At 50.2% G+C, this 16,021-nt stretch overlaps 6 protein-coding genes across 6 annotated transcripts; 1 reads left to right on the forward strand and 5 right to left on the reverse strand.

The window, feature by feature from the left end:
* The first annotated feature begins 3,139 nt into the window (after positions 1 to 3,139).
* Positions 3,140 to 4,373, forward strand: PV10_00764 (uncharacterized protein). Its single transcript, XM_016364879.1, has 4 exons — positions 3,140 to 3,277; positions 3,329 to 3,579; positions 3,636 to 4,019; positions 4,089 to 4,373. Exons 1-4 carry the CDS (start codon positions 3,174 to 3,176, stop codon positions 4,196 to 4,198), a joined length of 849 nt encoding a protein of 282 aa, XP_016228528.1. The 5' UTR covers positions 3,140 to 3,173; the 3' UTR covers positions 4,199 to 4,373.
* Positions 4,357 to 6,092, reverse strand: PV10_00765 (uncharacterized protein; the record flags this gene model as incomplete). The annotated part of the gene is made up of 2 exons (XM_016364880.1): positions 4,357 to 5,964; positions 6,016 to 6,092. The coding sequence occupies 2 exons, from the start codon at positions 6,090 to 6,092 to the stop codon at positions 4,380 to 4,382; spliced, it is 1,662 nt and encodes a 553-aa protein (XP_016228529.1). The 3' UTR covers positions 4,357 to 4,379.
* An 813-nt stretch (positions 6,093 to 6,905) lies between these two features.
* Positions 6,906 to 7,946, reverse strand: PV10_00766 (uncharacterized protein; the record flags this gene model as incomplete). Its single annotated transcript, XM_016364881.1, has 1 exon — positions 6,906 to 7,946. One exon carries the CDS (start codon positions 7,944 to 7,946, stop codon positions 6,906 to 6,908), a length of 1,041 nt encoding a protein of 346 aa, XP_016228530.1.
* A 901-nt stretch (positions 7,947 to 8,847) lies between these two features.
* Positions 8,848 to 10,662, reverse strand: PV10_00767 (uncharacterized protein; the record flags this gene model as incomplete). The annotated part of the gene is made up of 5 exons (XM_016364882.1): positions 8,848 to 8,955; positions 8,999 to 9,620; positions 9,671 to 9,792; positions 9,869 to 10,137; positions 10,200 to 10,662. 5 exons carry the CDS (start codon positions 10,660 to 10,662, stop codon positions 8,848 to 8,850), a joined length of 1,584 nt encoding a protein of 527 aa, XP_016228531.1.
* A 596-nt stretch (positions 10,663 to 11,258) lies between these two features.
* On the reverse strand, positions 11,259 to 12,494 carry PV10_00768 (uncharacterized protein; the record flags this gene model as incomplete). The annotated part of the gene is made up of 1 exon (XM_016364883.1): positions 11,259 to 12,494. One exon carries the CDS (start codon positions 12,492 to 12,494, stop codon positions 11,259 to 11,261), a length of 1,236 nt encoding a protein of 411 aa, XP_016228532.1.
* A 670-nt stretch (positions 12,495 to 13,164) lies between these two features.
* On the reverse strand, positions 13,165 to 14,681 carry PV10_00769 (uncharacterized protein). The gene is made up of 3 exons (XM_016364884.1): positions 13,936 to 14,681; positions 13,654 to 13,887; positions 13,165 to 13,606 (listed from the first exon to the last, which is right to left on the reverse strand). The coding sequence occupies exons 1-3, from the start codon at positions 14,434 to 14,436 to the stop codon at positions 13,313 to 13,315; spliced, it is 1,029 nt and encodes a 342-aa protein (XP_016228533.1). The 5' UTR covers positions 14,437 to 14,681; the 3' UTR covers positions 13,165 to 13,312.
* Between the last annotated feature and the right edge of the window lie 1,340 nt (positions 14,682 to 16,021).

The raw sequence follows: 16,021 nt of genomic DNA on the forward strand, positions 1-16,021 counted from the left end.
CCTCCAAGACTCCGACCGTCTTCGAACGGAGATGTCATGGCCTGACAGACGCCGAGGCCACTACAGCAAATCGAAGATATTGATTTGGTATCTAGGTCAGGCTGTTTGGCAAGGTTGTTTAGAGGTGTCGTCATGGCTTGGAAGCTCGCATGATACCCTTATCAGGAACGAGATAGTAAATGCCCACCCACGCTTTGTCGTTGCTTGGGAGTCTACAGACTACTGTAAGACGGTAAGTCGCTTGCGCTCGGCGTGGGCAATGGAGTACAGGTATTGGGAAACGGAGTCAAGGACAACAAGATTACCCCGGGTTAGTGTGTGACACAACCAAAAGGACTGACAAGAGATAACCAGAGCCCACTATTTGTGGAAACACGCAAGATGATCCATGACCAGGGACTTTGGAATGTAACATCATCATCCTTCGCCAGATGTCTTGGTGTCTTGGACGCAAACACCGACCATACATGGTGCGGCAGTCATAAGAAGACTGAAATGGCCATCGTTTACCAAACTCTGGTGTCCTGCGCCGGCCATATCTCGTCGTACTTTTATCATCCTACGACGCCTCTGCACATTCGACCTTTGATACAACTTCGTCTTCTCATACCAACCAGAGCATCATGGACAAATTGAAGCGGATTGGTCGAATGATCGCGCCCCCGGCGCAAAAGGGCGCCGATGGAAGAGCCGAATGGGGTTCAAGGACTTCGTTCGTGCTGGCATCAATGGGTGGTGCTGTTGGTTTGGGTAACATCCTTCGCTACCCAGGCCAGGTGTTCAACAACCATGGTGCTCAATGGTTTATACCATATTTGATGGCCCTTGTCTTCCTCGGAATCCCCATCTTGTGGCTGGAAATTACTATCGGTCAGGCTTACCGTGGTGGCACCGTTGTCGCATACGACCACATTAGCAAGCGTGCTAAAGGCGCGGGTCTGGCCATTGTTTACACTGGCTACTGTATCGTCCTTTACTATGTCCCATTGCTCGGCTGGGTCATGCAGTACTTCAGACATTCATTCCGCAGCCCGTTGCCCTGGGAAGGGAGACTGCAGGAGTTCTACCTCGGTGACGTTGTGGCCAATGGAGATCCAGTCGTTCCCGAAGATGGTGGTTGGATCTCCTATCCCCAGACTGGTATGGTCGGAGAGACCGCGGGCTGGGTGGTTTTTACCTGGTTTATTGTGTGGCTCTGCATGTTTCGAGGCGTTGGCCTTCTGGGAAGAGTTGTCTACTTCACCATGGGCCTTCCCGTTGTCACGGCAATCATTCTCATCGGACGTGGAGCATCACTGCCCAATGCGTGGGATGGTATTCGTTTGTATATTGGGACTTGGAACGGTGATCAACTTGGCCGCGGGGATATCTGGCAAGCCGCATGTGGCCACATTTTCTTCTCCATTGGCGTCGCCATGGGCTACTTTACCGCATATGCATCCTATAAACCAAAGTATGCCAATGCTGTTCAGGACGCCGTTATCATCGCTGTCTGCAACTCGCTCTACGAGGTTCTGGTCGCCTTTTCCGTCTTTGGTGTCATTGGCAATATCGGCCTTTTCCCGAGCCCGGAAAATCGACAGTCAACCTTTTCCATCGGCTTTGTCACATATCCAGCAGCCCTTGCACAGATGCCTGGCGCCCAGTTCTGGTCAGTCCTCTTCTTCTTCACGGTCATGCTCTTGGGTACTAGCTCGGCTTTTGCATTGATGGAAGCCATCATCACCCTTGTGAAGGATTCGGCATGGGGCCACAAACTTTCGCGTTCTTTGGTCTCTTCAGTGGCTGTGGTGGTGTCCTGCCTTATATCACTCATGTACTGTACCGAGTTTGGGTTCTGGCTACTGGATGCGGTTGACATGTGGACCAACTTTATGTCCCTATTTTTCGTTGCATGGTCCGAGTGCGTCTTCAGCACTTCGATCTATCGACACAAGGACGTGGTTGGTCAGACCGGATGGCCCGCATTCCTCACGTATAACTTTGGCTATTTCGGCGGACAGATCATTGGCTTGATTGTCGGACAAACCACTCACAACCCTTCAGCAGCTGCTGGGGTGGGCTTTGGTCTTTTCATCTGCGGCACACTTATCGCTGTTTTCATCAGCAAGACACCAGACGCCGAAACTCCGGGGATCTGGGGCCGAAATCACATGGTGCGCCGATGGTGGTGGCTGGCTTTCTACTCGGTAGGGAAACTCTCGCTCGCAACAGCGCTATGTCTTGGTGCTAACGTTGATCCTAGGGTAATCAGCTGACACGCGATCTCAACGTGACGGTGGCCATCAACAACAATTGGCCCTTGCCGAGCTTTTGGACCCCTGTGCTTCGATACGTCTCAGCTCCGATCCTGGCCATCCTCACTAGCTTCGCATATCCTACCTTTGGGAGTGTCATGAATGATCCTCTCCACATCTTCGGATTCTGTGTTGGCCATATTGTTATGCTACTCGTCGTCGTGGGCCTGGTCATCCCTCGCTGGTTTGATGTCTTCCTGCCAGACAATCGTAAGTATGAAGACGATCTTCCTTATGCCCCATCGGTCTTGGTGGGCACAGAGGACACGCAAACTGGTAGAAGTGTAGAAGAAGGGAGCGAGGACACCAACGACAAGGCCCAAGCAGACATCGACCGCGGTGTTGACGATTCCGTCCGAGTGGGAAAGCTCCAATGATTCGCATGCATGCCCACAGGCGTTCACACTTAACAGAACTCTTGTTACATGAATACTCGGACATTTAATATCTCTTCTATCGTGCGAACAAAGTTCTAATCCTCTCTTCTCAATCAATGTTCGAAACCCGCCAACCTGAGCGATAGTGAATGGCGAGCGTACGTGATGCGTGCATTTGATGAAGACATCATTCACTGAAGCACATCTGCCAAGGTAGAGTGATCCAGAATTGGATGTCACAATATTAATTTTGATCGTGGAATATCACATGCGACGCCTCAGCTGCTTCGATGTGCCTCGGAGAATCTCCCAGCCGACGAGAAACACGTGATCAAGTGAATGTCTCCTTGTCGGGCGCCTTGTCGCGTCAAAAATGCCGAGGCATACCCGTATGATGTCGATTATGAACTAAAGTAATTAATTATTTTCATCTTTTCGCTGGATCATCCCTAGTATTCACTCGACGGCCAATTCATACCTATATTTCACGTATCCCATCATGTCATTTCCACAGTATCAGTATTTCAACGTCTCGAGCCCGGAGAAATGGGTCGCCCATGTCGAGATCAACCGTGCTGAGAAGCTCAATGCATTCTCGGAACCGCAAGTGATATACAACCCAACTAGTGTGCAATAGCTAACGTGCACTAAAAGGATGTGGCTTGAGATACGCCGTGTGTTTGAGAACCTGTCAGATGATGCTGCGGTCAGATCCATCGTCTTCTCCGGGAGCGGCGACAAGGCCTTTTGTGCCGGTCTCGATGTTGATTATGCGGCTACACCTGGGTCCTTTTTCAACCCGGATTCCAAGGACAAAGCCGATGCTGCTCGATATGCTGCTCGTGTGAGGAGGTTTGCATATGAGTTCCAAGACTGTATCTCAAGCATTGAGCGGTGCGAAAAACGTGAGTAGACTACTCGTCGCAGCATCAAGGGCAACTTGAAATTAATTCGACCCCAGCCGTGATATGCGTTTTGCATGGCGTTTCTATTGGTCTAGCCGTCGACATCGCCTGCTGTGCAGACTTGAGAGTCTGCACTTCTAATGTCACCTTTGCGGTCAAAGAAGTCGACATTGGACTTGCTGCAGACATTGGAAGTCTCACACGTCTGCCAAAGATCGTTGGTTCCTATGCCTGGGTCAAGGAAGTCTCTCTGACCGCGAGGAATTTCGGTGCTCAAGAGGCTTTGCGCGTTGGCTTTGTCAACAGTGTCTTTCAGACCAAGGCCGAGGCAATGTCGGAAGCTCTCAGGCTTGCCAAAATAATGGCAAGCAAAAGCCCTGTAGCTGTCCAAGGGACCAAGAACTTTTTGGATTGGTCTCGTGACCATGACATTATGACAGGTAGGATTCTTGAGCCCTGCACATTCTCAATGTTCTCGGTGTAGGAATAACACACTGACCGCTCATCAGGTTTGAGATACACTGCTGTGTGGAACGGAGCGGCAGTCAACACAACCGATATCCCCGTCGCAATGGCATCAATGCGGCAGAAGAAGGTTCCAACATTCGAAAAACTCTGATCCGCAAGCATTAATTTTATCCTTCCAGAAACTCGCAAGGCGCCCTGCATTGTATCATAAAAGTTGGAATTTTGGCATTTTCCAGAATCTCTAATTCGAGAAGCTGCAGTTTTTGTCTCTAGATAGGTATACAGGGTTTCACTAGATCTTGCTCCGAGAGACTTGGTCCCCGGCCAAGCGCTCACAGCCCCATGGGAATGCCCAGGCGCTCGTATTCATCATCAGGCCAAATCTGCTCCTCATCGTCCAACCAAACGTGCTCATTGAACAGTCGTCTCGAGCCGTCACGCTGGATTTCGAACCTGCTGAGTTCAAGTGCTCGGCGTTGTTGACAGCCCGGTGCCAATTGTCCCACGACACTGACATGGGCAAATCGACGGTCTTCTGGAGGCAAGACAATCTCGTCCGTTTCCAAGGAGGCAGCGTCCGGAAGGTGTCCTCCTTCTTCAACAGAAATTGCTTTTGCAGCAACAAGGTCTGGTGCGATGAGACCCCAATCATTGTGTTCCGCAGGAGCCTGGCGAAGCAGGCGAAGCGCTCGTCGTCTAGTTGTAGGATGGCGACATTTGAGCGCACAGAAATATAATGCTGGGACAACTCCAGGGCTGAAAATGTCCTCTTGTTCACTGTCAGTGGATTGAATGGTGCATTTCAGGTACACCGCGGCCTGCTCAGTAAGTTCAACAAAGTCTCCCATATACGCATCAAAGGCTCCCTGGAGAGGACTTCCACATGCACCCAAAGAGATGTAGCACAATGACCAATACATGCAAAGGTACGAATGTAGTCGACCCTCTCTCGTCCCAGGCACTGGAGAGTTTCCCAGCGAAGCGTGAAAAGCCGATTTCCACTCCCTCAATCTGGCTAGGACTGCCTCACGCTGCAAAGTAAAGTTAACTTTGAAAGGGTGCTCATCTTCGACTACAGCGACAATTTCTGCGACCCTGACTAATTCGAAGCACTGATTCTTCAGTTGTGGGAGATCTTGTCTTGCGTCCTCCAAGGTAAGTGTGGTAGGCGGTTTTGCTACGGCCACAAGCTGTTCATCGGTGGTCGGCGAACCCTGTCCCAAAATTGTAGTGTAAAGGCCCTTCTTCAAGATAAACGGTCCGACCACTTGATGAACATCAAGAGCCAAAGAGGATGTCAACTGCCGAAAAGGTCTTGTCAGATTTTGAGTCAGAATACTGCAGCACGTTTTCAGGAGCTCGAGCCCTGTGCGAACATGCTGTTGTTGAAACTCGACCGACGAGAACAATATGTAGCTCAAGACGATGAGCGACTCATCGACCTGGCCAGAATTCACAAGCTTGCGGACACTCGCGATGGCTCTGCTGTACAGTCTTAGGGCACGCCGATGCTCCCGGCTAAGTGCATCATTGACACAATGCGACTCGTGCTCGTCTGGAATCGGAATATATGGGACGTGCTCAACGAAAATGCTCAAGCAGACAGAAACGTCCCAAACAAAGTCGTACGTCGAGGCCAGCCGGGGAACCAGGTCTTCCCAAAAGACGCCATCGATAGCCCCTGCGAATATCGGCGCCGCGTGATTTAAGTAATAGTGGAATGCGCGGCGCTCACTTTCGCTGTGTTGCGGAGCGAAAGGAGATAACTCGAGCTGTGGGGTGCTGGAACGACTGGAGGGGATGGACTGCCCCTCGACGAACACAATTCGATTAGACACTGGCCCTTCACACTTGCGACCAGACTCTGTGCACCTTCGACAATGAGGTTTTGTCTCATCACATTTGACACGTCGAATTCTGGGGGCTGTTAGTCTTGTGGACATCTAGGGCAACAAGTCCACCACATACTTGCAGGTCAAGCAACCGTTTCTTGACTTGCCAACGCCAGCGCGTCGAGCTCGGCCATGAGTTTGAGCTAGGGACATGGGTGCCCGCCAATGCACAAATGACACTTGCCCTTGATGAAAAGGCCTCTAGATTGTTCCGGCATATGGTATATTACAGTAGACGGGTGATATCAAGTGGTCGAACACCTGAGTAAGCTAAGACATTAAGGAGACTTAGGAACAATGAAGCTATGTGGGAGCTCAAACCGCCAAGCTCAGTTTCTTCGGCCGAGGGGATGGTTCGGGCCCGCGGATATACGCCCAGGTGTTCAAGGGCTGATCGAAAGGACTCGATATCCCATTGAATGGCTCTTTCATGTCGCACCTGATCATCGGTTATCATTTTATGAATAGGTATTTCATTGCAACTCTCTTGTGATCTTGACGTCAACTGGTGAGTTGGAATGGCAAATCTTATACTAGAATCAACCCTGTACACCTGCGATTTAAGCTCCTCAGACACCTCAAGAAATGCCCCAAAAGCTTAAGCCACAGGGTTCCTGATCTCCCCACTATGGCTCGAGGCGTCCCATTCGTTCACGCGGAGTTTCTTTGCTGACACAATCTGCCAGTTCGCCTGCATGCCCAACGTCTTCGATGCGAAGATGGACGAATGGAGTCTGATGATGGAGCTCCCTCCGTACGGTGAAGCAATTTCAGATTTTCAGACCCTCTGAATATGCGCTAAACGATCTTAATCAGGCAAAAAAGAATTGACCCTTGCTGATGAATGAAATGAAGAAAGTCAAGCAACGACAGACATGCTGATGGAAATTGACATGCGATACATCATTCAGGATACTACAACGATATGAAGAAATCTATCCAAACAAGAGACCGTGATACTCTAATCTATGCTAGCAACTCCAAGTATTGAGAGGCCACTTGTTTGACCTGCGTCTCATAAGGTGCCAGCTTGAAGTTGAACGTCTCCTCCGTTTTCGAAGAATCGATGTTGATCTTGACAGTTGGTTGCTTGCCGTCGACCTTGAACCGACCATCGGCAACAGCCTCAGGGAAGTGTTTCTTGAGAATATCAAGCGCCGACTCCCATTCGAAACCGAGAGAGGTGATGAATGCTTGATTGCCTTGGATCTTGGGGTCAAGTGCGAGGACGTGGACTTTGGCTGCGTCCTCTCCCAGGACCGAGTTACCGTTGTATCCCATTTCGTTCTTGCCCCCTACCAACAGCCCGGCGAGAACTGAGTTTGTGGATCCGACTGTGAGGCTCTTGATGTCGGTGACGAGCTCATCGCGGCCGAAGATCCAGCCGGGGATGACGGAGATGAGGTCAAACCCAGGCTGTTCTCGCTTGATGAACTCTTCAGTCGCGTTCAAAGCTGCCGCCTTGCTGGCAGAGTATGCTTCGAACTCGAAGCCGTAAGGCCCTTCGGCAACAGGGATGCGATCTTCGGCATTGAAGACCCTGTCGTCAATTTCTCCGAGGTAATATCGGAATGGAACGATAGCGACGATCGAGCTTGTGATGACCACTCGCTTAACTGTTGATGCCTTTTTGGCGCTCTCAAGGATCCCAACTGCTCCAGCCACTGCGGGCTTGATGAAGTATTCCTCATACTGCGATTGCTCTGGCGCAGTCCCCTCGCCAAATGTTGGAATCGGCGAGGCAGCGTGGATGATGTACTTGACGCCTTTGACAGCCTCATCATATGCGCCAGCAACTGTAAAGTCTGGAACAATGATCCAAGACAGTTGCTGCTCCGTTGGCTTCAAGGTCTTGATGGAAGGAGTCGCGAGAACCTTCTGCAGCTTTTGCTCGGAGCGAACAGCAATGCGGACATGATAGCCACTCTTGAGCAGACCGACGAGGGTATTGAAGCCAAGAAATCCTGTGGCTCCTGTGAGGAGGACGAGTTCATTGTTGCCGGCCATGAGGAATGATGTGTGTGATTTTGAGAATAACGGAGAAGATGATGAAATGAGGATCTGGTTCTGAGTTGAATCGAACGGGATGGTACTGGATTGAATTGGATTGAATTGACTGTTCAGTGCTTGGCCCCAGATATCGCATGCCATATATACACATTCGATGCTGCCCTGAATGGCTGGCTTTTGAGGTTGGCGGACCTCCGCAGCACCGCATTTGTAATGTTCTGCGTGTTTCTACCTCTCCTATGGCGGCAATTCTGGTTGAACAAGCTGATGCTCCCATAAGCATTCTAGAAACCTTGGTGGTTTTTTTACTACTACTATAAATGGTTGTTTACTCAACTGTCGTTAATAAGCGTGAGTGGTGAAGCAGTAGCAGAATCTTGGAGTCTCTTCGTCTGAGAGATTTTTAGGTCAAGGTCAAGCAATTGAGTTGGATGATGGGACACGAGGAAACAGGGTTGTCCTCGTGTCAAACGCCCTCCCTGGCCATCAAACATCTTTCTAGAAAGGGAAATACACGTGACACTGCGTACGTATGACAGTGTCCGTGTCTGATTGAAACCCCCTCATCTCATTATTCAGCTCCTCTATTGGCATACGACTTCTAATTTGGGGCAGGGGTTAGAAGAAACTCTCCATTGGTTCGTTTCTCTGGAGGACGACTTCAGCACAAGGCCGAAAGAAGTTTCAGCAGACGAGGTGAACGTGTTTTTGTCGCCTCGGAGGCTAGAGAGGTGCAAAACCGATGCTGTCATCAGGACTAACACAATGAAGGGTAGAGCAATTCATCAAAGGTGGCTAGCTGTTTGTTGATTCCTGTGGAATTGGTTCTAGAACAATGACAGTACAGATATGGTTGTCATGATCTAGTCAGCTCATGCTCAGACATTCACTGGAGATGTCAGCAGACCTCCGCCTGGACGATGCCAGCTTCAAGCCCTTGAATCCGGTTAGAAGGACTAACGGCGACAAGGATGGTGTCATCGCCCCCTGATGCTGTTCCGTGATGCTGGCAAAAGGTCCAAAAAACCTTCTAAGGGTTCGATACATACAGCTTCTGCCCAAAGAAAATCCTTGAGCGTTTGAACCATGAAGCCCCTGTCCAAGATCGCAGTTGATCGGCAGAAAACTTCTAGCTGTAATGCAAACTTGTTTGATCGTACTTGTGGATTCGAAGATTCAACCACGAATCCCACAAAAAGGAGCCACAACCATGCGTGAATCTCGACAGACGATTCCAGATTAGGCGCGAAACTTTTCAGATGCAGTTCCAACCGCGCCAGTAGGGTCTGAAGTAGTTTGCCGGCTGGCGGGACTTTTCGTAAAACAGCATACAAAAAGACTTGTGCCCCCAAAAGCAGAGCGACTTCAAGCGAGGTCCGAGGATTCTTAGACACTCCTCCTAACAGACACTCGGATATCTTCCAATCGGCTGTGTTCATAAGGATGCGAATGACATGAGGGCTCTTGTTTGTATCACGAGCCCAGATGGCTTGGCGTAAAAAGGCAAAGACTTCAACAGTGTCTGCGTCCCCGACGACCTGCTCGACCGCATCAAGCTTGATGCGCGGCACATTCCCCAAGAGATCCAGTGGAAGTTGGGTCTGGCTATGAGCGTGAAGCAAAGGGAAGTATGGTGCTCGACCAAGTGCGCTCGCTGTCTGGAGATCGGTCCTGGTTAAATCAGTTTAACGGCTCCGCTTAATCATCTTGCCGTGCCCTACCATATGACCGCGCGAGATATCAGGAAGTTGTCTTGAATCATCTCTACACCCCCTCCGGCATCAATCACCTGTCTGACAGCTTTCATGTGCAGATCAGCCTCGGAGAAAGCTCCTTCGAAACACTGAGAGGCGTTAGAGACTAATGTAGCATGCAACGGTCGTTGTCGAGGTGCCAGTTGAAGGCGGGCCTGGACTTACGGCGACGTTGGCCAGGGTGGCAACACCTGCAATGATGGACTGAACGAGGGTTTGCCCGTCAAGATGAGATTTGATAATGCTGATGGCCTCGAGCTTTTGTCGTACGACTTCTTCTCTGAGATTGTGGTCCACGACCATGCTGCTTGAAAGTCTTTCCGCCCCAGACAGCGCAAGCGTTGTGTGCATGATCAGAGGATCTGTCAGAGCGTATGAGAACCAGCTGCGTTGGGGATCGACTGTGGTCAGGTTCAGGCTGAAGCCTGTCAAGACTATGGAAAACAAAAGTACTTCAGGGCATGATCTAACAAATTGAGAGTTGACAAATTCATACAGTGCTTGAGGAGAAGATTAACGCGCCAATTGTTCTCCACCGGCAGACTATCGAAAGGATCCAACTTTGCTTTCTCGATGCTGTTCTGTATGGATTCTCTGTGACGCGTAGTCGATAGTTGCTGATACCCGTCCAGACTTTGGGTGATGTTGGTGGAATCCTGCCATCTCGACTGCACATCGACCCCAACAAGACCTTTTTTGGACGAGTTCAAGAACTGTGCTGGAGCGGCTTTTGGAGTAGGACTTGGTACTGCGCGAAATCGGCCTTTCAACTGTGCATGAGAACGAAGGGTGAGATTCGAACTTGCGGATGATCTGCCTGCCAGTCCACCCTCTGCGTCACCAAAGCCTTGCTTTCGCATCCGAAGTGCAGCTTTGATTGCATGACTTCGCATGCGTTCATCCGCAGGCTGAGGGATCCCGCTCGAGACGAAGAACTGGTACGCCGGTGTAGCAGTCATGGTCATTAATGTTGATTCTGCGCCGACTCGTGGGCTGAACAAGGACAGGGAGAATGTATCCGTACTTCCAACATGCTCCAAGGAAAGCTTGTAGTATTCAAGCAATCTTTCGTCATGGGTTTTCGAGGCTTGAATGCAATTAATAATCGTAGGCGCTGATGTAAGCGTGGGCCTGCATGGGACACGCGCCCCGGGCATCTTCTCCAGGGGCTGGATCTGAGCACGTCATATCCTGCGACGCCTGGTAGGAGCGTAGGGTTGCTCAAGATGTCAGCTGCGAGAGCACTTCAGAGCATCACGTCGGACGGGCCTCGGCTCTTGCCCCTTGGACATTTCTATCATGCTACACCAGTCCCTCGCCATATAAGGTAGTGGGTAGCTAGGTATGTTGGTCGCAGGTTAGGTCATGTATGCTTTCATTTCACTTTATCTCTAAGTATGCCTTGTGCCATTTCCATGTTTCCAGAAGTAATCTACTCCAAGTAGTACCTCTATCGATTTTGATATACCTTGAACAATGCACTAGTAACATCAAACCAACCCAGATTGAATGCGAATTAAACGCCGAGATGATGATGAGCCAAGGTCACAATCGTTCACAGCACCAGTGCTGCTAGGACAGCGCCAATAGCAATTCCCGCCATAGATTGTTGGTTATTTGGAGCGACTCCGTTGGTAAAGGCACTTCCCTCAGCCGATGTGGTCGAGCTGCTTTGGCCAGAGGTTGATGTCCCCGTGCGCAAGGTAGTGGCGCTGGCTCCGGTCGGGTTCGGTGTGGCATCGGAAGTGGCCATGGATGAGGCGCTTCCACTCGCTGTGGTGATGCCAGTCGGCACCACACTGGAGCCGCTGGATGCGGTTGGTCCAGCTGAGGTTGAATGCGCAGAAGTCACGCTGGATGATGATGTCGTGTTGCTGGCACTCTGGCTGCAGTCGAGGTTATAAAGTGGCTTGCCGTTCTCACTGACACCAAATGATGGAGATGCACCACTATCGTCAAGGATGTACCACCAAGTGTTGACTTCCCGGCGTTCCAACTCGCATGCAACTTCTTGCCAGAAAATCTCAGCATTGTTTACGCTTGCCGTGGCAAGGTTCGACGTTGGACCAGACACAGGCCAGCCTGCCTCGGTGATCCAGATGGGCTTTCCGTCAGCGACCGCCCCAACTTTGTCATATGCTTCAAAGAATAGCGTCTTTGCGTTACCAATCTCGTTCTCGTCGGTTGTTTGGTAGTAAGGATATTCATCCAAGCCAATCCAATCGCAGGCAGCGATCACGGCCGCATTCGAGGAGTTGACATAGACGTTCCATGTGTCGACATGGCCGATAGGCTTACTCGCGAGGCTTGTACCTTGGATAGCGGTACGGACTTGATCGATATATTTGACCAAGACGTCGGGACTCTGTCCATAGCCGCTGTCCGCTGCGATACCAATGGGCGAAATTCGATACAAATCCTCACTTCCGACAGAAATACCGACCACCAGGTCTGCAAATGCCGAGCCATATTGCTGAATAGAGGTTTGAAGTGCTGTGATTTCCTGTTGGAATGCTGCTTCGTCAATCGAGGCCCACAGTCCCAATAGAAGCGTCGTTTTAGTGTCGATGGCGGCCTGAATCGCCTCAATGGGGGTATTTGTGGTCCCCTCTTGAATCATGGTGTATAAACGAGCACTCGTGTAATCGTTTGCGCCCTCTAGATTCGCAGCGATCTTGAATTGCTCTGTGAAAGAGCCATGACTGTGGCCCTGGGAGCCATAATTGAATCCGCGCACCGCCGCGAGGGCAACAGAGGAGGAGCCGAACAGTGCAAGGATGGAAGACTTCATGATGTAAACGAAAGAAAACGCTGTTGCAAGGTAAAGAATGTCGTTCAGCAAATGAGAGTGTGAACAATAGAGTAATGAATGAGGTTCAGGCTCAGGTGAAAATTCCAGTGAACAAAGGCCATGAAATGATGGGAACTGCGCAGAAGAAATGTACTCAGGTTCTCAATCCCCATCCAAGAAGAGGCAAAAAAAGACTTGCCTTTGTTTACCTAAAGCGGAGCATCAAGGCTTTCGTCAAGAGGCTTAGCCGGCTTGAATCTCGCCACCCACCACTCATTCAAGACATGCGTGGAGACTTTTTGCCCTTGGTTCCTGTTGATCCCCTTCACCCCCTGTCCCTGGACCCTGGCATATAGGGGTGGCATGCTTGCAAGACCACGAAGACTTTGCAAATGGCGCACAAGCTTGCAACTTTAACATGCCACCGAGTCTAAATATGATGAGACACGTCACCCTCGCGTTACCCCCTAACCACAACATTTTAAACACGCGCCAGAATGAATGCACTGACATTCACGTACGAACCATCCTTACTATTATTATGTAAAACCCAGCAAGGGGTTTGAATCGACCTGAAACACTCATACGCTTTCTGTATATTGAATAATGAGCATTTTCGCATTACATTAGGAAAGACACCATCCTCTTGGGACAAATGCTGTCAAATCCCCCTATGCCCAGTTTTGAAAGAAAAATCGGCATCAACATGACCCCTCGGCTGCAGCAGTCATTAATAACCGTAGCTCGTCAAAACACATGTCTTCCAATCCTCATAGCTCCAACTTCCCCAGACCACTCCACCTACAGAATCATGACCACTACTTCTGTTCCACCGCTAGAATACTCTTGGCCGTGTCTACTGCTGTCTCCTCCAAGCTTCTGTACTTGTAGTGGAAGACGTCATCCACTTCTTGTGTACCAAACCTTGCCGGCGTCAAAACACTGCGATCATCATTGTTCTCTCCGATTCGAGATGCGAACTCGGGCACTTTGCGCAACGCATCGGCAAAATCATTGAAGAACATAGTATGACCTACAACGAAGCGTCGGTTGGCAGCCGCAGGCGTGGTCAGGGCAAGAACCTGTAGGTCTGCCAGATCTCGAACATCGATCTACAACCCATTAGACAAGAGACATGCAATCATCAGGGGCTACTCACATAACCAGGAAACATGGTTGCTGGAACTTTGCCGCCCTCGGCCTTGCCGCTGTTCAAGATGGATTGAATCTGCGAGGTACTAAAATTGATCTTATCGGCACTGTCGACTTTCTGTTCCATGGGGCCAAAGATCAAAGGAGGCTGGAAGTTGGTGACGGTAAACTGTGGCTTCTCTCTCTCGATAAAATCCCACACGGCCTTTTCAGCAAGCTTTTTGCCCACACAATAAGAGATCTGTCCAGGTCAGTCCCGCTCCATCAGACATGGGATGGCTCATCTCACATAACTATTCTGTGCCTTGATTGCATCGTCGCGGCCCAGTGCGAGCCATTCAGTGTTACTAAATACTCGTGCTTTGACATCGTCCTGGTCACCCAGAGTGATGGAGTTGATGCTGCCTGTGACACTGACAGCCTTGACATTCAATCCAAAGGTTTTGATGCTCTGAAGGAGAGAAATGTTCCCTGCAACGCTGGGCTTCTCAAAATGCTCAACAAAGTCGGTGTTTCGCGGGTCGTCGAGTAATGGGGCCGCTACGTGGACGACGTACTCGATCGAAGGGTTGGATTTGAAAACCTCATCGAACACACCAGGCACTGTGAAGTCTGGTACCACAGCTATTGTTATGCGGTCGCGTGGCCAGTCCGCATGGACTGAAACCAGTCCTTCTGCGGATGAAGCATTGCGAACTGCTAGAATGACGCTGTGCCCTTTGGCGAGCAAGGTTGAGACGATCGACGCTCCAACGAATCCATTTCCACCGGTAACAAGAGTGAGAGGCATGTTGACTTAGTTTCGTCTGGTGCGAGTCGATGAATCAAATTCGCACGAGAGACCTGCTGGATGGCAGAGATGTGGCAAGTGATGAGTAGGGATGGTAGGCTTTGATAACAACTTTCTCTAGCAAAGAAAGGATGTCAGTCGCTTTTATAGCATTGAGTCGGCGTATAACATTAGTAGTCGATATCACTAATAATGGCACTCTCAGTCAAGTCTTTGGTTCGAGATTCCTGCAAACTTGGCACTCATGAGTATAGTGAAGCGAGCACGACATATAACAAACACCGACATAATGCTCGAGGGGAGTTACAAATTCGCCGACGTCCGCAATGCTATCGGAAACCTGCAATCCATGTCACAAGCTGCAAGCTACGGTCCATGCACAACCTCTTGCGTATCCCCAGCTGGAACTGATTGGACATCTTGTTGCCATTGAAGCGGTTTGCGTATAGGCTTATGCTTTGTCATGCCAATGGCTCGCATTTCCCACTCGTATTTGTCAGAAGCTGAGGGTTGTCTTACCCATTCTTGGTCTACCGTAGGACAACAAGGAGGGCAAATAACTCAACGACGACATTCTTATTGGGAAACTCTAAAGCTAGCGAATGCTTCTTGCACCTTGCTTAGTTATCTTTGCCTCTCGTATATCTGTAGTCCCTGCTGAGATGGCGCCTGTTCAACTCTTCAATCACATTTTGGCCGGTGGAAAACCAGCTCGAGATCTCAGACAGTGCAATCAATTCCGCTGCTGACCTATTTCCCATCGGCATATCTCCACAATCTCGGATTCTGCCTCAGATTCGACGAAGGTGCTGGAAATCTTTGAGCTCAGCAGGGCGAAGGTCGTTTGAACGCCTCCGCATGGATTGTGCCCAAATACAACCTCACCTCGACCCAATGACCATGCCCATGCATTTTATCCCGGCGTTAGGAAAGCGTGTCCAATACCCAGTGTGCAGCCGGAATATTTGAAGATCTTAATACCACATGCGTGAAGCTGATCTATCTGTCAACAATCGCATGCTGGCTGAAATGGACTTCGTGCATGAATCGTTGTGCTCAAGAAGATCACACCAGCAATCAAAGCGAGTCGTACCCCTGGCGATCATCTCTAAGTTATGTCCAGTTGGCAAGCTAGGCGGCTAAAAAGAAATGCCGGGGCCGAGGGGCCAAAAGAACCCTTAGCACTGGCTTGTCGCGGGGCCCCCTCGGTCGATGGGCTTAGCTAACCAAGGCTTGGAATGGCCTCTGTGCCCGTTCAACCGGGGTACCTCATTTCTGGTGTTTAGCACGACGTCGACTCCAAAACATACTGTCCCAGACCGGTTGGTGGGGGCTGGTTGGGTTTGAGATTTGATTGCCTCCAGCTGTATGCCTTGATGGAGCAATGGCTATTCCCTTTACCTTGGACTACGAACGTCTAGAACATTGAAGTTGGCTCAAGAAATGTTTTCCTTTGCACTGTCAGTCACGTTGATTTCTAGCCTCCCAAAGCCCCCCTTCGAATGCAACATGCATGCTCAATACCCTTAGCAGTTGCCCACTACGGGCTCGAGATGGATGACCAGGCGTCATGAATACTCTGTGA

Source organism: Exophiala mesophila (assembly GCF_000836275.1).
Source record: "Exophiala mesophila strain CBS 40295 unplaced genomic scaffold supercont1.1, whole genome shotgun sequence".
In the NCBI taxonomy this organism is placed as follows: Eukaryota; Fungi; Ascomycota; class Eurotiomycetes; order Chaetothyriales; family Herpotrichiellaceae; genus Exophiala; species Exophiala mesophila.